At 39.1% G+C, this 21,166-nt stretch overlaps 1 protein-coding gene across 3 annotated transcripts in view; it reads right to left on the minus strand.

Moving 5' to 3' along the window:
* The window catches only part of LOC124416355 (calcium uniporter protein, mitochondrial), a 95,375-nt gene that overhangs the window by 45,011 nt on the left and 29,198 nt on the right, over positions 1-21,166 (minus strand). The window contains exon 2 of one of the 3 annotated variants that reach the window (XM_046897322.1): positions 20,287-20,440. In XM_046897322.1, coding sequence (XP_046753278.1) covers positions 20,287-20,394 — 108 coding nt within the window. In that variant the 5' untranslated portion in view covers positions 20,395-20,440. Of the gene's footprint in view, positions 1-20,286; positions 20,656-21,166 lie in introns of those variants that run through there. The other 2 variants (XM_046897321.1, XM_046897323.1) reach the window with 2 other exon arrangements.

Here is a 21,166-nt window from a genome sequence, read left to right on the forward strand (position 1 = left end):
TGTATCTGTTAGGTGATCTAATCTCATTCTTTTCTCGAAAAAGCAAAGGATTTCCCGAGAGACGAATATCCGTAAATTCGGGGAAAGCTGGCAGGGAGGTTTTCCCCAGATAGGAATAAAGATAAGAGCAGCGAGACTCCCCGATAGTCGATGAGCTGCAGCACTTTCCTCTTGATCACTCCTTTTCGGTTAGTGTCAGGACCTGCGGCCCGAATAATCAGCTACGAAATGCCTGACCTGTACCTGCTGATAATCAGGAATGCGGAAAGTTATTCCAGGAATGTGAAGCATCCATTGCCGCATGAATTGCAACCGCAAAACTTTTCACTCTAAAAAATTATTTCTAACCGTTAATTAAAAGTGATCTTGCACGTAGTTCAGGGGCTCAAAATACCAGCGATGTTTGGTCTTCGCGGTAAAAATGAAATGAAGTTCATGCAGCGATTGACACGTAAGCTTGCAGGATGGCCGGGGTTACACAACGCCTGAATTTCGTTGTGCAGACCTGGAACGTAATCAAATGTTTGTTCCTGTTTGCCTCCCGGGCTTGAGCCAAGGCAACGAAAGCAACACGCGTGTTTCCCAGTGCCCCGTTTTTAAAGGGAGATATAATGGCAGGAATATCAATCGATTCTCCTGCCGTAACATCCGCATGTTGGCTCGGGGCGTAGTCATAAACACGCTAAGGTCCTCGTCGACATCCACTCGCGCCTGTGTCCTCAATAAATTTTGCACGTCCAATATTTGCAAATCTTTTAGCGAGTTTCAAATCCTATGGGGAGTATAGGTCAGGCTAAATTTACTACCTAATGCCATGCTCAGTGCTTGGATTTTATCCCGTAGAAGATGAAGAAAACCTTTGAAAATTCTCCAAATCATTTCAGGTGTAACGCGTCACACAAGAATAATCAAGGAGATCAGAGTTCAAAGTAGTTTCGAAGAATTAGGATCAAAGAATGAAAAAGTACACACCAATGTGATAGCTGCTGAAGCACTTCAACACAAGAACTCTTCGCGTTCGAGTCATCAATCAGCCGACAATGACTTATTTTTTCGTTTCTGCTTACCGATCGGAAGTTCAATGCGTTTCAAAGATTCTCGTGTTTATCCAACGGCAGAAGGATATTGTCTAAACAATTAGACACCAAACGACCCCAAACCTAAGCAGCGGTTGAATCCATTCAGTTACCGACATCAACTGTTTTTACTCTTAGCGATTCTTCAAATACGCATACATATAATGTACACTTCAAATTTTAGTGAGAATACTTCCTCGACTAATTTTTTTCGTACGTCCCTGAAAATACCTGCAGCTATGAACAGTATTCGAAACATTTTCCTTTTCTATTTTCTTTAACGAACGGCTGGTCTTTCGAGTCGAGAATTATTCGAAGCTATATCCTGAAAGTTCGTGGGTTCATCAAAGCTCAAACCCGTTGCCCGATCCCATCTGGTCATTAGCTTCCGATTCGCATCTGTACGGGATTAGATTAACCTCAAAACCAGCAGGACTGCGAGACACACAGTTTCAAGATTTAATGACTGAAGGGTCGTCCGTGCCGTGTTTGACAATAGTTTCGCTTCACCGAAAGCACTCTCTGCAGTAGCATGGCTGAACGCAATGCTTCCTTTCTCGAATTCCGGCTCCGAAGTAGCTGGAAAACCACCGTTCCTCAATGACTACCAGAGGGATTCTAGAGCCCTCCATGCAGAACCATGCGACTTAAATATTTCACCAGAGTGTCTCTGAGTTTATCTTGCAGAGCGTACCTCAGAGCTTCCGCATTCGCTACAGTACTTAAATGATCAACTCGAGTCAAGAGAGAGAGCGAAGAGAATGGGATGAGCTAGAGAAAGACATGGAGGTATGCGGGTGAGCTGCAAGATGCTAATTGAGATGAATAGGCGGGGGTGAATGTGGACTAGACAATTCATCACTCCGCTGCCTCATGTTATTTTTTTTCTTTTCTTGACATTCACTCAGGTATACATGAGAAGCGCAGTTTCGATCTTCCGAACAAATTGTTACTGTGTAGCGAAAACGAGACTCCATTTTTCCAACCACAGTCGCGATAAAATTCACAAATCCTACTGATACGGCAGTTCAATATTCAACTCCATGATCAGATAACGATAAATTTGTCAAGAATATTTCACGGAATAGAAAGTGGTCATACCTAACCTTTAAATATGAGCACCTACATGATGTTGTTCGCGTTATACTCCACGCACGTAACATGAAACGGGCTTGACCGGAGCTAACGTCATCAGGGGACATACCTTTCCACCTACCGAATTTCCAAGAGCATTTTGACCCTCACGCCCTAACCCAGTCGCTTTCACTTTGATTGTTCCAGGCAGTGAGAGGCGACGCGCAGTTACTCATCCTGACTTTTATCTGATTTAAGGTCGAAAAGCACTGTAGTAAACGAACAAGGAGAAGAAAGGAGACCTCCAAGGACGCGTTCACCGTATAAATTCCGTAGAAACTCGGCTCCTTCTACGACGTATTCAAAGTTAAAATTTCCCCAGAGTAAATCTGCGATTAGGCTTGGTGATTGTGAATTTCGCGTGAACCGTCCCCTCGTTTCATCGTGGACTACAATTTTCCGTAGCCTCCTCGACCAGTAAGAAGCCGAGAGCAATTAAGGGTAGACACAGTAAACGGCTAAGCCGCTTTTCACCATTCAGTGATGATAATTGAAAGAGGATAATGTCTACAAAAATTGTCGAAATTCTTTTCGCGTGTTGGTAAAACGTGACTAAAACTTTTTCAGTTGATCAATACGGTTATAATCGCAATCTAAAGTCTTTAGTAGAGCAAAAGCAACTCTTCGTCAAGGTATCTGACACGTGAACCCTGTGTCGTACATCGTTGCCTTTGTTCTCAAGATCTCGATAAGCGTTAAGGGGTAAGTGAAGAGCTTAGCCAAGACACTCTACACGGTTTTATTCCAACAAGTTCAAGTGTTAATGCCGCGTACTAAGGAAGGGTTTCTGTGTACCTTGGAAACACACCGATCAATCCTCGACGCGGATGTGATACATTAGTCATAAATATTGAACCTACGTTCACCTCTCAGCGGAAAAGTTTTTCAATATAAAAACTGGAAAAACTGGATGTTCCCAAAACTTTCAATGGCTTAGTCGTTCATCCTTATGTCCCTTCTTTTTCCTTATTCTTTTCTCGAAGATGATTTAGGTGCCTTAAAGACGTAACTGACGATGTGGAAAAGCTTTCATTGTGTAAAAGAGTATAGAATTTATCTTTTCTTTACCGAAATATCGCATTCATACATATCAACTGAGTTATTCGTCTTTCACGAGATGCCGAGGAATGTCTTATCCAATGACAGGTATAACGGGTGCCATACTTCACACCTTGACATTTGTCAATAATTCCCAATTCAACCGGATGATTTGACATCTTTTTAGCAATTCATTCAGGTTAATTGAAATGGGAAAAATCAGTTATTAATATACGACGTCGCTTTTCTTAGGCGTCTAATCAATCTGCCCCTACATCCTGTACAAGGTTGACCTTTGACCGTGTCAATCGATTACACGCGCGTCTCCCTTGGAACTTGCAAAATAACAGCATTTTTTTACGATATATCCCCTTGTATGTAATATCTTTCTCGTTTCGGTTTAACTACCAGTACTTTGAATACATGAAAAGTAAAACGTGCGTTTCAAGCCCAACCGTATTGTAACTCAGGTGTTGCCTTTTTCTGAATTTTACTCTTGACTTTGCAGGTTTTAGGTTGCTCTGAAATCGCGGATTTGGCTCAACGATGTTTCAAGTTTTATTCTATCTGTTGACTTGCGCGAAAACGTTGTGAAATATAATTTCTGTCCACACGTAAAAGACTCGTACTTCACTTCAAACGAAAAGAAGATGAAAATCCAACAAAACGGTCAAATTTTTTATGTGGAGGGAAAAAAAGCCAAGAAAACCTTCAATCGAACTTTTCCTCGACTGAAAGCAATAACGCCACTTCTGACGTTATTCGAGTAAAAGTAAACAATAGCGACGCCTATATTTGCACTGGTAATTCCATGATGCGGGCCAAAGTTAAACCGAACATATCATCTTCCAAAAAGTAGTTCCGAAATCCCATTACCCAATCGATTCTTATAAGTACCAAAAATCGCAGTGTTCACGAAAATTGTGAGAACATATACGCGTCCAATAAATGAAAGAGGAAACCATTTTTTTCTCCGCGAAAAAGGCCCAGTGTGCAGAAAAAGGGACGAAGTGAATGATGGGAAAATTCGCGGGATACCGACACAAAAGAAAAGCGAAAACAAAAATGAACGCACAGAGTGATCCGTGCGAATCGGAGTCTTGAAAGACGAGCGATACCACGGTGTGTGTGTATACAGGTATAATTTCTGCGTAGAGTTTTGGCCGGGGATAGCAGATCGATGCGATGGCGCCCGACGCAGCGTCCGCAGTCTGGAACCTCTGAAACATCCCCTCTGATATATACCGCGCGGGGTAACGCAACGCAACGCAACGCAACGCAACGCCACGCAACGTAAACACGAACGACGGCTTGTCCCCAGCTGTAACCCTCCAACATTATCCTCCACTTCAAGCGGCCAACTTGTCCTCAACTTTTTTAACAATTCCTCAGCAAAACCTCAAAATGCCTAGAGTCCTAATGAACCCATTTTCCCCCAACGTGTTAATGGCACGCCTCGTTGAATTTTAAAAGGCCACTCTTTCAAAGGACGCGCTGAATATCAACGGACTGTAGCCTGATATTCCTCTAGAGTTTTTTAGGGTAGGTACCCGAAACGAGATGAAGAAACGTTAGAAACGTTACTTTAACGATGTATGTCGAGGAAAAATCGTCACTTTGCATCTTTGACAATGTACGAATTTTAGTAAACCATGATAAACAAAACAAACTCTCATTTTGAAAAGTCAATTACTTGATATTCTTTCTGATGTTCCGTTACGCTAACTTTACCAACTTCAACCTGGTGAAACGAACACAATAGTCTGAAAATGCAAAATGAGATCATAGAATATGGAATGAAAAGTAGAGACAAGATTTTTGCGGTACCTACAGGCTTTTCACGCTCATTTCTCTTCGTTATTGTACGATGAGATGGTTGCATATGAAAATAAATAAACGAAAACTCATGAACGACATTTTAGGTCCAATTCATCTCTAAATCAGAACCGAGTGACCTATACCGGCTGGTATTTATGCAATCTGATGAACCGTAGGCATCAGATAGTCCTCGACAGAAAGTCTAGACGGCATCGAGGACTTCCGGGTTCCCGTGCCAACGTAAGCCACAACGGATTACTAATTTAAATTTATGTGAAACGATTTAGGTCGGGTCGTGGAGGTGCAGGGGTCGAATGGATAAAGGGTTGGCGAGAATACTTGGCAAACATCTTATTCAGCCTGCAAAGATTAGTTTGCAATGATTCTTCAGAGACTTGAATAATTTGTAGGTAGGCATGGCAAGGCCGGGAATTACAAGATGCGTAAAATGAATTCCGAGAGTAGGTATTATTTCAACAGTGGTCCTCCTCTTCATCCTTCAAACACCGTAGGAATTTCACGTACCATAACAGTGGTTATAGAACCAAAGCGTTGTCCTTCGTACGAAGTACAAAATTATTCGCAGAACTCGTCTATAGCAAGAAACATCGTAGATGTATTCTCACATTCCTTGCCACTTTCAAGTGCATGTACATCGTGCACATTAGAGATCCTCTATAGTCTGAGCTTGTAGGAGTGGAAGAAATACGAAGAAAGAAGATGCAGAGAAAAAGAAGATTGTTCAAATATTCAGCCAATGCGTTCCGCATCCCAGGAGAAGATAAAGATGAAAAATTCGAAAAGAAAAGGGCAGGCTACTGAGTGCTGGTACTTCTCACTCCGGAACTACCGAACCTGCGTTTTTTATCGAACTTCCCTTATCACACTAAAAGGCAACCTTCCAATGACTCAGCTTTTCCGCGAATGAAATGGCAAAGACCAAGTATCTTAGAGAATCTTCTCTGGCATGCTCAATTCCAGGAATCGAAATACTTGAACAACTCCGTGTACTAGTACTCGGTACGCCATGTTGTATTGTATAATGCTTATCAAAACAACTAGGTCTGTGAATTCCATACTCGAGCACAGCCGACGATGTATGACTTCAAGTCGCGAGTAAGAAAAGCTGCCAAACGTACCTAAAAGCATATCATGAACAGATGGGTGCCAAGTTGTCGAAAAAAAATGTTTGGTAAATGGGCTGATTTTTCAGAGCTATTTGAAGGTACTCGTAACAGCGCCTAAAGCAAAGGCAGATATCCGTAGGCATGGCAGGATAGAACAGTGAACAGATCAGAAACACGCGCTTCGTCTCCGATGATTTGTATGAACTTTGAGTCGAAAGTTTGCGATGCGTAATCACTTGCTCCGATATCATTGTCTCGACACTTCGTTCCTATTATTATCCTACGTAGTGAGACACCGCGATTGGGGAACGCGAACCACCGGGATTGCCTGCTCATTCAGCCACTATATAATTGGATCCGTTCACGATTGCCAAGTGTAACAATGGTGCACGGTTTCATGTTTGCAAGGCATTATACACTCGAACGTACTGAGACATTCAGAACTCGTCTGGACGGAGTTCGCTCGTATTCAAGTTCAAATATATATATGAAACTGACAATGAGTAAATTAAGGAGATGCACATCAGGATTGGGGAAGTATAAGTAAAATGATACACACGCGGCATTTTGAACACCTCCAAAAACGGTAACACGATTGACGGTGATTTCAAATGTCGCGAAGTAAAATGGCACCAAGATTAAATATTATTAGCGTGACGAACATCGCACATTGCATAAGTTCGTCACGTGGAAGATAAAGGGGGAATGGCTTGAAACTCAATTGCGCCGAGTGCAATGTGGTATATGAGACAGAGAAAAATAATGGCGACTATGGAGAAAATATTGCAAGCTCATATAAGCTCGGCGGTTTACCTGAAACACTAACTATTTTACTCAACAAATCGATATTATAAAATTTACCGCATAAATGTTCTAATCGAGAAAATTGAAGCTTCGTGTTACCTTGAGTTTCTCTCAAGTATGTAATCAACACTCGATAATTTTTCCAATACTCGGCAGGAAGTACTCGTATAAAGGATATTGAATTTGAAGTAGGTTAAATACAGATACCGGTAATGACGCAAGAGATTTTTCTCTCATTTTTCCGACAAAGAGTCACGGCTGAATTCAATGCAGCAGTTAACGAATTCGTTCAGACGGATGATTCGAATAATTGCCGCATTGTGAACGGATGAGTCTGTCTGACTTCTAGGATTATACAGCCTGTCGCGGCCCGGGTTTCTTTATTACTTACCGTATAATCCGCTAGATTGATCATGATAAATCCGTTCAATCTCGTGAGTGAAAAAATACTGAGGACTATGCAGTTGCCAAGGTCCCACGAACTACGAGTCACGCGTATCAGAATATTTTCCATTTTCATCGAACATTCTTTTTCAAGGCATGAAGTTCACTTCGAGACGTTGGTACTTCGTGGAAGTTGCCAATACTGTCAATATTCACATGGAACTGACCATGATTGCGTTAAAACTCTGACCTAAAAACTGTCGACGAACAACTCAATAAATTATTTCGAAGAAAATATATAAAATAATCTGTCATGTTGTTGTTTATTACTTTAAACTTGTAGGACAACAACATTTTTATATCATGACATCATGAATGCTAAGGTTAAGGAATAATCTATTCGCGAAAGTTTCAGACTGATCTTTGGTGTGTAATCAGAATACTACGGCGATAAGATATTATTCGGTTCAGTGAAAAGTGGAGTTATCAATTAACAGAAATCACGATTACACTTCGAATTCATGCTAATCATTAAAATTATAAACAAATTACTTTTTCTCATTTTTCCCACTCCCGTGATCGCAGTTTTTCAATAAATAATGCGATCAAATTTAAAGCTTGGAACGAAAAAATAGGAGTAATTTTTTTATAATCATGTCACCTTATGCCTCTTGAATACCGCGTTCGATTACGCAACGACGACGACCCAATATCTTTATAACCGTTCAATATTCATCACGCAGGCGGAACGTTGCGGTTGAAAACAGCTGCTTTCGACGCCAGCGTACACGGATTATTAGGTAAAAGGGAACGACGTTAGATGTCCATTTACTTTATTTGTGTATTCGAGTAGGTATACATCACCCATAAAGGCGTTGTACATTTGACGATGGAATTTCGTTATCGATCTCGTATAGATATCAGGGTGCCATGTGATTTTCGGAAAATCATTATGAGCTATTGTTGTTGCAGATCTTCGTTGACACAATACGATAATGAAGTCGTAATTTCAACGGCAGTAATATACTAATCGTAAAACGGTATCCGTCATTATGACGCATCTTTATTACCAGCAAGGCTCTTTCGAAACTTCATTATCGGAATGATATCAGTTTTTCGTGAAAACGGTGCACCGACGTATTTCGAAAAAAGTTCAAAAAACGTATCTGTGCAATTCTTTCAGAGCTTGTTATCGAAGACATTCGAACAGTTTTACGGAATGGAAATGATGTACTTGAAACGAGACTTGAGGATAGTTAAATAGAGTTAAAAAATGACGCATGGTTTAGTTCAGTAAGTATATAGTCTTCACACTCTCGCCTTGTTCAAACTGAATTTAAGGGTCTAACTGTTTAGCAACGTAGAAATAGAACGCAAGTGTAAAACCTCGGAGCATCGAAGCGATTAACACTCTGTCTCGTTAATTCGCCCTCCTTGAAAAGCCAAGAAGTTATATATACGGTCGTAGAAAGATAGGTAACGCAGGCTGTTCGCGACCCTCGTTATACACAGCCAAGTCCTGCAATAACAAGGGAAAAACGAACAGAGGGAATCATGTGCGATGAAAGGGTCTCGGCGGTTTCCCTTTCATTTGGAAAGAGCTACATATACAGTGTGGAAAAAAATCAAAGGGCTCAAAACTCCGGAGACAAATTCGCATTTTTGCAAAGCAGCGATTTTACCCCCTTCATGAAATACCTCGAGCGGATAATCGCGAGAGAGAACGTACGTATGGAAGAGAGAGGAAAGACAACTGCTTTTATAACGTGGGCGTCGGTATATCGGATAAAAAAATCTCCTGGCAGACTGAAGAGATTCGCGTAGCGTTGAACTCCGGTTTTGTCCGGAATGTAAAGATAGAACAAACCGGCATTGGAACTTTCACTTGAGACCTTCGAGGCCTAGACACGTGCAGCGTTGAGTAACTGACCAATCTTCCGCTGTAGACTTGTCCTAGGTTGACTCTAGGTACCACGGTTATCACCGAACGAGTAATTGGAACGTGACTAGTGCAACGAAACGTCGGATATATAGATCGGGGTCAGTGACTTTCCTTGGCCCTTTTCAAGGCGCGAATCCTTTGCCACATTTCTGACGTTACTTCAGTCCAATCTGCATGGGCGTGTGTTGTAACCACATGGGACGTGGACACTGTAGATATGATAAGTGCAAATGGAAACGAGTTTCGAGTCGATCCTCCACAAGCTCGTCGTGGAGGTGCTCAACTGCTATGATCAGAACAAACGATATAATATCTGATATCACGTTTTCGTGCGCAATATTTGACACTTTTCAATTACAGTGATAGGCGTTCGTGTGTTACTTGACTTTCATTAACTCAAATCCGTCACCGTTTACGTGATCAAGCATTACCGTTTATTACCGGCTCGTAACACGTGACTCGGTGCACGTTAATATACGACTCGTTTATGTTTTGGCAAATAGTGCAAGTTGCGAAAATTAGTAGCTCATAGAACGTAGCTCGGTGTACGTAACATAGTTTAATTTATATATATTGCAGGTACACCATGAGAGTTCCAATTGGAAGCGACATTTTCTTTCGTTCATATTTAACAAACTTGTGTAGGCAGAATTGATTAAATCCTTGTGGAACGATATTTCTAGAAGCCGATGTTAAATGGTCGTTTTCGACATTCAAAGTTTCCCAATTTGAATAGTGTAGGGAATATATCACTTTTTGAAAAATTGTTCTTACTCAGCCGTATTTAATAATGATAATGGACTTGGTCCTGAGAGTATTTTGTACAGAATTTTTCTCTCTAAAGAATTATAATTGAAATTCTCGTTGTAAAGTCAATATAGTTTAGTCACTATATATGTATAGCTTTGATTAATCGTTTTTCGATTCATTGATTAATCAATGATTTCGATTGACCCGCAGAATTATTATGAGGCAACTCGATTAATCGAAGAAACGATTAATTAGAAATGCGGTTAACCGAAATCATCATTAATCGATTAATCGCACAGCGCTAGTATTTACACAGATAAAAATCAATTGTTGCATATAAAAAATTAATTTCGATTCAAGACTCATAACTTTAGAATAAAATTTTTGAGCTACGGATTTTTGGCAGTGCATAATTTTGTACAAAAATTTATCATCATTATTACGACTAAGTGATAACATTTTCAAAGAAAAATGGCAGCTTCCTCGTGTTATTTAAATGAGAAAACTTCAGAACGAGTTCCGAGACCTTTTAAAATTGAATTTAAGAGATTATCCTTTGACGAGAACTTTTTTACCGCTACTTACAACATGCAGAATGAAAAACGATGAAGCATCTTCACATCCATATACCAGTTCGAAAAATCATTACACAAAATTTATCCATTTCATATTCTACACGGAGCATAATTTTATGTGAAACACGTTTAGAAACCAAAATCGAGAACGCGAGAGGAGTAAATGTATATTTCCAAAAATAATCAAACATTGTTTTTCAATTCTTATCGATTAAATATTTTAATTCTGAGTTACTTTTCGAACTCTTGAAATAAGGTGATAAATCAATCGTTGTTAACAATATTCATATAATGCTTTTTATCGACGCAGCGACGCTTTGGCAAGGTTAAACATAATTGGTCTGATTCAATGTCTTTTCAGCAGACGTTGCCTCACTAAAGACGCGGGATGAATGACACATGCAAGTTTCGATATGATGCGTACAAGCCACGCATGTAAGTTTCATCGTCTCTTCACGTAACTCGCCGATAACTGCTGACGTTTCACCCAAGATGTCCGTCGATCGTACAAATTAAACTTTAGGAGAATGAACTGACCACGGTCTTAAAATGAAGAAAGGAATTCAAAAAGGCTGTAAGTGTCATTATTTCAAAATAAAATAAAAGTTTTTTTTTGTAACGATGGAACTTACAGCCATTTTCAAGTCTCCTCTTTAAATGATGATTGTCGGTTCTCGGATCCCCTCATCGTGACGTTACGTGCCATTACGTGGTAAGAAAATGGCATCGCGAATATACATACTACATAAACTTGTCGCGTGACGATGACCTTATAGATGTGATCTTTGACGATAGTTGCCGGATATGTTGATTAGAATTTCCTCTTTTTAGGAATATATCTCAATATTCAAGATGCATCATTATCATAAATAATATTGCAATTTCATTCCTGCAACAGATCACTCTGAATTATGTTTTTCCACATCGCTTTTCCATTACACTTTATACATGATATATAATATGCATATATATAACAGGATGTAAATGTGCGCGATAAGGAATTATGTCACACGTTGTGGTGACAAGCGATAAAGATTATGTTATTATAATCTACAACGAAAGGAAAATTCCTAGTGAGTATAAAATTTTGATTAAAACTTAGAATAAAATTTACGCTCAGATAACTTGAGAATGACTAATAAGATTTGGACAAGACGTTAAAAGCTGCATTGAAAACATTAATCTCGGAATCAGTAGTCGTGTAAAAATTTTTCGTAACATAGGATGATTATTCTTGCTGATTCAGAGACTCTCGAAACGTTCGCGATACTTTATAACACGGTCGTAGGTAACAGTAAGTGAAAACGAAGTATGGAACCTAGATCGTGCTGCGTGACGTCACCTATTTCAACCAAATCAAACAGATACGACTAAGAGACTATTTCCGCTTCAAAAATCACATTGTTCCAACAGATTGGAAACTATTTATACACATGTTAAGGTGTTCCATAAAAACTGAACTAAAAAAGATTATTGACTTTGTTTGTTAAAATTGCAAAATTAAAAACTTTGACCTCGTCTGACTTTACTTACTGCAATTTTTTTTCTGTGTGTTCAGACTGTTTCAATCTTTGAATAATCGTCCATTCCGACAAATTTTCCAAGGCTATATAGCGTGACATCGATTCAACAGAAACGAAATAAATGAATTTCAAAAAAACACACACGATTCAAATAATAAACGATTTAACAGTATCGAATCCAGAAAGTTTATATATATATATGGAGTAATGCGATTTATTTGCAATCAAGGGACGGATTCAGCGTATAAAAAAATACGTCAATCTGGGGTGTGAAGACCTTATAATTATCGCCTAACGCATTCGTCGTCCTCACTGAAGTTGATTTTACGCTATGCTTGGTACACCTTGAGGTATTCATCTCGCATTATTTATTCACGCCCTCACGTTTAACCTATATCCGCATTATATAGGTGTGCGTAAACCGCGTGCGCGGTTTCCTCGTTAAGCTGATAGGAGAAGTCAGATTAAAGGTGCATGACGAGAGGAAATGTGATAATAGGTATAGCGCGTTACACGGCGCACATAAATGATTACTGACGGGAGTATTTGTCAAATCAAACATTCAAGTACTCGAATCTAAATACTTGAACATCTGCAGGTGAATGTTACGTAAAAGGCAGGCATTACATAATCAATGGTTAACAAATTTCTCAACACCGTGTAATGAAGATGGATTAAACAACATTAAAGTATATGATACTACAAAGGATACACGTAAAATGAATTTAATTCATTCAAAAAATCGACATATATTGAAAATGTTTAGTCTGTCATTTGAGCGAATGAATTTTGTAACCAAGAGAAAAAAAAGTGAACAGTAAAAGGCGTCATTGCTCGGTCGTGTGTGAATGACGGGGAGGCCGTGGAATACGAGAGAATGAATTTTTCATTGACGGCCTCCGTGACAGAAGGTATCCCCTAAGCGCGTTTGCGCGGTGTGAGGAGAGCTTTAGAGCTCAAAGAGCCGAGCCCAGTTGAGCCGAGCCCATCCCAGTCCATGCAACGCATCCATAACGTGTTTACATTATGCTTTGGTGGGCTATCTTATCTGGACTATGGTTTACAGGTCTGGCGCAAGCTCGTTTGTGCTTTCGCTGATGAAAATTCATCCGTATTCCATAACTGTTGTGTGCAAGTACGTTCACCGAAAAACGCGTATGAATTTATTACGCCTATGCGTTAGGGATCTGCGCCATCATGGTAGGGATGTTGAGGAGGTTGGTTCAACAAAAATCGCTACTTTTCGTAAACTGATCTCGAGGTAGTCGAGCATTGAGTATTCGTCGAATTATTGGATTTGTCAGCTACGGCGAATGTCTATTTGGAAATACGAAAATAGAAAATATGCGAATGGTATAAACAAAAGTTTCATTTTACATTGCATCAAGATAGTTGAAAATCTGGTAGAAGATTCGTTCGATTTCACTCTGCGATAGTGCATTTCATTTAGATAATAAAATTATATAATTTATATAGATTCAGTAAACTTTTTGATATCCGTTGTGGAATTGTTGAATATTCAATTTTGCAACATTACGCAGATATATTGACTATAATCAACAAATTGACTACAACAAAAAAATTAATAATTAACCATTGCAGTAAATTTGTAGAAACTAATAGTCTCTTGAATAAACTGAATGATCGTAAGTGAAATCGAATGAATCTACTGTATTTCACGCACATCTTCGAAAATCTTTGACCCATATATTGCGATTAAGTGCATATGTATGGATAAAATGCAATGGCGTCACGAATTCTTGTTCAGATTACTTTTTTCTGTTTTACAAACCTTGTGATGTATGCCAAAGACGAGACAGAGACAAAGAGATTAGATTAAAGATTTATCGAATTTTTACGACAGCAATGAAGGTAAAGGATTTATTGAAACCCCGTATTATGGGATCTACGGGTGAATAAGTATAAGGCGTTATATTGATGGGGGCTGCGTATATGTGGAATGAAAATATTGGATGAGCATACGGATCATTCCGTGTCGTGGAGATCGCTCACGTATTAGATTTATGCGACGAAAATCCCGCGCTTCATCTATCGTCAGGAAATTCAAAGTATAAAATTTTCTCAATAAGACCTAAGGAAAAATGTTCTTCGAGAATTTATAATTTCGTTGCTATTAACATTGGATTAATCGATACGATATAATTGATTTACAATTTTTTTCAAATCTTTAAAACAATATCAAGTTCTAAATAAGAGTTAAAACATATTATGCGCACAATATCGATAACGTAGGTGTCTACATTTTATTCCATTCACGGTATACGTGACCTATATTTAAATTTTCCAATGCAGATATTTTAATCAATTTCGCATTATTCGAAAGATCTTTTAACGTAAAAATCTGCATTAACATACATGTGATGAAATTCTATGCCACGAAAGAAGCGCGAAGCACTGGAGTATAAAAAATTAGGGAAATAGGTGAAGCTCCTAGAAAATTAAAAAAAAAAGAGAACAAGAAAAAACAAATGGAGGATGAAATCCTCGTACAAACGGCTCGGATTGTTTATTGAGCATATAGACACACGGGTAGATGCACGTAAACCAATATTGACACAGTGATCAGGAAGCTGCAGGAAGCACGTTGCGTTAGTACAGCGCGTGCCGTTAGATTATTAAAAACAATGTGCATACATTTTCTTGTCGTCGTTCCTACGTTTGAGTTTGGCGCCAAATTTGGCAACGCCCAGTCCCTTACACACGTCAATATCTGAGTATACGAATCTCGGTGAACCGAAGGCCCTAAAGTTTTTCATAATAGAACCGTCTAAACTTGCCACGTCTACGTTTCCCGACTTGGAATTAACTCGTTTTTTTATGCTGTAGAACGTTAGCTAATTTTCTTAGTTAATTAAGTTAGTTAGGACATTTCATAAATTTTTTTTTTTTTTCACGTTATACGAGGCAAAAATTACCCGAGAAATGCGATCACGGTATACAAAATGTTATAGGTAATTGATAATTGGTAATTCGCCATTAGTTTACCCTGATGACGAAAGAAAAAAATGATTACATAAAACGGTCCACCATAATTTCCTTAATTACTTTTCACTGATAGAATGGATGTTAGGAATGGTAATGAATATGGATGAAACCTTTAATCCTACATATAAGAAAAGCAAGCCATGTTTTGTAATAACAGAGATGAAGGCACGATGTGAAGTATAAAGTTCGCGAAATTAGTCTATGAAAACAATTCAACGCTTAATCCGAAGCAGTTAAACGTGAACGACCATAGTTTGATCTACCCGTCGCTGACCCGTCGGTTTGATTTTAATCAAAATGTAAATCGACCGGGTGACGCAAGTTCATAAAACAGTACTCAAAGTTCTCGGTCCTCGAACTGCGCATAATTGTTATTCGTGTTTAAGCGATCAATATTCAAGACTCGTGACTCCCACTGTCGCACCTGCATTATGCACTTCATTTGGGCTGTATTTTAAGCAACAAGTTTATACAACGCGAAGCTGAGAGAAAATCATTAGACTGAGAAATGAAGAGATCTACCATTCAAGGTATTCTTTTCTTCAACAAAATAGTTCATATCTAGATACTACACAACTAAATTATTATTTCAAATTCTTTACTATATGGCAATAATTTGTTTCGGCGATATGAGGAATAACGCTTTTTTACACAGGGTGTCCAGTTATTTGCAAAAACGTAATTCCAGACAAGAATCATCATTATTTATCCAGGTTGTTATCGTGTATAAAATAAATCAAAAATACAATTATTATACGAAAAAAAATATTCTATATTTGACTGGAGCACAGCTCATTGTGAGGCGAATTTGTAAGAATTCGTTAGCACGTACAATTTTTAAGAAATCAGGACTTGGTTCATGACCATTGCCTGAAAGTTGAAGGAAACTTTTTTTTTTCTTACCAAATGGCTAAGTTTTTATGAACCTAGAATTCCTTGATTCCATAATTTCCATGAATACTGGAAATCCTGTTACATGACAAATTAATCGGAAGAACGAGAGAGAGAAAGAAACTTTTCCTCAGTATATTGCGATTTATTATCATGGTTCCACGCTTTGGAAATTAGTCTACAGGAAGATTTCTGTTCTATCGTAATATAAAACACGGTAGCGCTAAGGTGCAGACCAATGGGCAATCTAAATGTGAAACAACCTTCCCCTTCGGATGGTTGATTAAAAAAAATTGGTGCTCGGAAGGAGAGGAACGAAGTAGCCCCGGGTGTCTCAATTAAGGAAGGGCTTTACGAGCTTGGCCCTCCCAAAGCATTACATTCTAAAACGAGCAAACCGTTACTACACATATACGCACGCATATATATAATAAGCTATAATTGGCAAAATTTTTCGGCATTCGAATGCATCAAAATTTTTTTCAAGTTTTCTTTTTTCGCGATTATTCTTAGCTCCGGTTTTATCACACGCGTTGTGAGTTGTTAGGCGAATATTCCTTAAGTTTATAAAAAAAGGTATTGAGATATATGCGTGTATGTATATATGTGTAAGTACGTACATAATGCGTTCACCGACGTTGCAGAGTCGAAATAACTCTTTGGAACGCGACGTAGTATTAACGACAGAAGCGAGTTGGTGCCAAGGAAAAGAACGGACAGCTGTTTCGACATAATTCATCTGGCTGCTGAGATTTTCTTTGCAGCTACAACGATATTTAAAAAAAAAAAATGCGAGTACTAGGCGCAAATAAACTCAATTATTCAGTCACGAAGTCCTCGCGAGGAAAAAGCGACCAATTTTTATTCGGGATGTATTCCTCAAATGTTATTTATTTACAAGTAAATATTCAAATTGATGAATAAATTTGGCAAAAAAAAAAAAAGCATTTAAAAAAATGTTGTTTCGAGTTCGTATGCTCAATTTTTTCCAGATTCTAAGGATAGATAATTTATATATTTGCGATATGTATAGTATACTGGAGTGTAATAATAGTTTGTGTAGCGTATTTACAGAACAGCATAGTGTCGGAAATAGTTCAGCTCGTGCTCTTATCTGATGCTAAGTTTCAACCTAAATTTTGTAGATATGATTGTGATAGGGATGCAATATAAAGAGACAATTTACTCTGAGATGTCTGAAATAAGAGTGCAGTTTTGGTCATCGTTTCGACATAAACATTTTTAGCTGTTCGTACGAAACGTGGAACATCATTTTATTCATGGTTTGACAAGATCGAGCTAAACATCCGTATAGAACAGAATTTTGATAGATAGTTGAAGACCCAAACAATTCCTCAAAATTATCATCAATTCAGGATTTTATATCATTCAATTGTTGCGTGTTGATAACCAATCACAGCATTTGTTCATTGATCACATCGTCATAAAACTTCGTTTGAGTATCGTGTTATTTAATTCAATTTCGAATTCGAATTTTCTCACGAAATCCAAAAAACTTGATAGTTTGCGTAGATTTATTAGCTAGCTGCCGAAGATGAAGATCTTTGCGCATGCGCACTTCTCGATTCGTCATCACGGCACAGTCGAATAAGTCAGTACGAAATCAATGATTCGACAATATTTCATCGAAAATTACAAGAATTAATCAAAGTATTCCGCAGAGCCTTTTAAATACCATCGAAAAATGCGTTTTTTTTATTGACAAAAAATCAATGCAGTCTGTGTTTACTAATTTCATAAACTTATATGCGAGTAAACGAAGACATATAATCAAAGTCTAGCCATGATCACAGAAACAAAAGAGAAATATTAGAAAAAAAATATAATCACAGCGAATGAGTAAAATGTTATCAATGTTTTGCACACCTATCGTAAGAGTCAACCAAAACTTGTATATACCACGAAGATTTTGGATTGATATATAAAAGCAAACAAACTACTAATTATAAGATAGCACTCCACAATTTTAGCTGATAAAACTCAGCTGATGGGAAACCCAAAAAATAATTTCTCTACGATGAATCATTCCGCCTAATTTCGATAAGATGCGTGTTTCTACGGTATAGATATCGGTACATATGAACGTTGTTCCAATTCCCGGTTTCTGCAGTGTCAAGAATTATCATAACATAGCAATAGTGCGTGTTGAGGTTATTCACCCGGCACATAAATTAATAGGTTCCTTTTTTATTTCCCTCTTCATCTCCGTATCTTTCTGCATCCACGTATTCGTTTTCGCTGTTCATTATACGTACCAACGATTTGCAATATCGCTGAACGTGCTAACTGTCACGGGTCAAAACGAACCATATCACAAGGCAATATCGACTGTCTCGTATTGTGACCCCGTAGTATGATGTAAGTGTATTAACATGTCTCACAATTAGCGTGGGTAGAAATCCGTCGGTAAAGAACATAAACGACGAAAAGGAAAACGGAAAAAGGTTGGTGCGAGTGCATCCCACACCCAGTCACTGCCCCGAGGGATGCGCAAAGTATTTTTGGAAGACCTGCCGTTGCACGAGGACCACTCTTCGTGAGAGAATTCTTACTGCCCAAGGCCCAGGCAAAGTTCTTTGTAAAATAATGTTATGAGATTGACCTATAATTATATAGGCGAGAGTAAATCTGTTCAATTTTCAAATCGATCTAGTATCAGATTTCCGATGGTACAAGTAAGCTCTTACAATCGATTATATCTCGCATATGACGATTCAAAGATGATTTTCACTCGGGGGAAATTTGATCTTGTATAGTTGAACTTGTAAAGCTCTCGTCCGTCATCTTATCGTGTACTTACAACCCTGTTGGAATTACAGTTCAACACAGCTGTATATATGCCTTGGATATTATACATTGCATTTGAATAATTGAATAGATCGCGTGGAAAGAGAGAGAGAGAGAGAGAGAGAGGCGTTGGCTCGAATGAAAGGAGTAACGTATTATGGAACATTTGCATACGTTATATATGCAGAATGTATGTAGCAGTGCAAAGAAAACTCAGAGAGAGTGTTATCAAACTCGGATTATACCTACGCGATAAATAAATTAACACCGATATTAAGTATTCTAATTTGAATAAACGTTCGCAACCCCGGACAGAAAAATTGTTTAAAATTACAAATAAAATCACTGGTGTAGAAAGTGCAAGTGTATTTTTAAATCAGATTCAGCTGTCGTGCGATTCATAAAACACAGTTATTCAGTAACGATGCGAGGATTTTTTTCGAATTCGACACAATCTTTTTTCTCGTTTTTTTCAAAACACAGCTTCTCGAAAATTTAGAAGCATATCATATACCCGGAATGTAACGTAGCGCTAATTTACCCTCTATTTCACACTTATTTCTTCGCATAGGGTCTAATTCGCGCGTCAGATATGCGCGTCGAACCTTTTTTCCTAAATTTTTTATTTTTTTTTTAATCACGTATAATTTTATTATACAAGGACCTTATTAAACCACCCTAATTGCGCACGTCCAGCTCCCAGCACATAACATTATACATTAAACCTACCAAGTGGGACGCAAAGTGGTTTAATCTCCCAACACGAAACACGGACATCCTTTTCGATTAGATTGTCGGAAGAATGACTTATACTATACCATACTACACTGGACTACGACTACAGACTAAATTCCCTGAATCAAAATAAATCTCCAGATTCAGGGGACGGAAAGAAACACGTCCAAAGTTGGTCAATGCTCGAAATGAAACGGTTTCGAATACCGATCGAGTCAAAAAGAGATCCCAAATAGGGTGTGGAAAATCCGTGCACTCTGTCGGTAACTCCTACCTCAGATACGTGCGCGATGAAACGAGTCAACACAAACAAAAAAAAAAAAAGTACAAAAGAGATTAAAGGCCCATATTGTTTTCCCGTCAACTCAAACCCGCCATCGAGAGCGAGACACAAGACAAGACAAGACTATACATAACATAACCTGCAGTCTGCCGAGCGATCGAGTCGCTGTTCGGCCGTCAGCTGCATTTGCCGATTTGAATGCGTGCCGGATAGGCATTAGACTAGGGGGGGAGCGGTGAGAGAGGGGGGATCGAGCGAGTGAATGCACTGAACGAGCAAAGATCCACCACGCGGAATGGATCACGGCTGGATAGCGAGAGGGGGGGGGGATAATAGTAAGAGGGCGAAAGAGCGCACAGCAGGGAACAGCAGTAAATAAGAGTGTGACTTACGTTCTGGCTGCACTTGCGGGCCGCGGCCAAAGTCGTAACCCTCAGCACTCGGTTCATGTCGAGTCTAAACAGCATCACTGCACCACACGACACACTCGTTGCGGCCATAATATGTTTATGTTCGAGACCGGCCTGGCTTCTGACACTGAGAGAGGAACCTCTGGCAATGTTATTTCTCCTCTTCGCACCTGCCCTTTTTCAAGTCGGCGGGACCGGCCGCCTCGGAGCGACTAGAACAGACCGTTTCGCCGGCTCGGTTCCGCCGCTCGTCGCGCCGCGGCTCCAAAGGATGGCGTGCCATGCGCTCTGCTGTCTCGCGCCGCTTCTCCTCGACCCGCCAATCACAACGGGCTTAGACTCTTCGAGCCACGAGCATCACTGCGCGACGATTCCGGCAATACTGATGACTGACGCTCGTCCTACTCTCCTTCGATCGGCCGAGCATTCGACGCTCCCGGGGTTCTTCCCTTTGTTGTTTGTTCTTCTTGGGTCGCGGCTCAGGCGATGCTCGCCCTTTGACCGCTTAGAGATTAATTCGAGAATTCAACCGGTCTTTGATCTGTACTGTTTACGCGGGGAGTTTGTGCGCCGTCGGTAACTGCGTCGACTATCGTCTCATTCCATGTAGATCAATTTGATACGTGTATGAAAGATGCGATTAACGATGTTGGATTTCATTGGTAGATTTCGTGAATGAAAATAGGTTCGCTTCTTTGTGTTTTCATACGCGAATGGCTTGGTTTCGATTTCCTACAAAAAAAAAATTGCATGATTAGTAATCTTAGAGAAACGTTTTGTGCCGAACGGGAATTTGCAATATGAGTATTAGAACGAAATATTATATGAGAATATCGTGTCATTGAATTTCAGGTAAAATCGC

This window comes from Diprion similis, chromosome 2 (assembly GCF_021155765.1).
Source record: "Diprion similis isolate iyDipSimi1 chromosome 2, iyDipSimi1.1, whole genome shotgun sequence".
Taxonomy (NCBI): domain Eukaryota; kingdom Metazoa; phylum Arthropoda; class Insecta; order Hymenoptera; family Diprionidae; genus Diprion; species Diprion similis.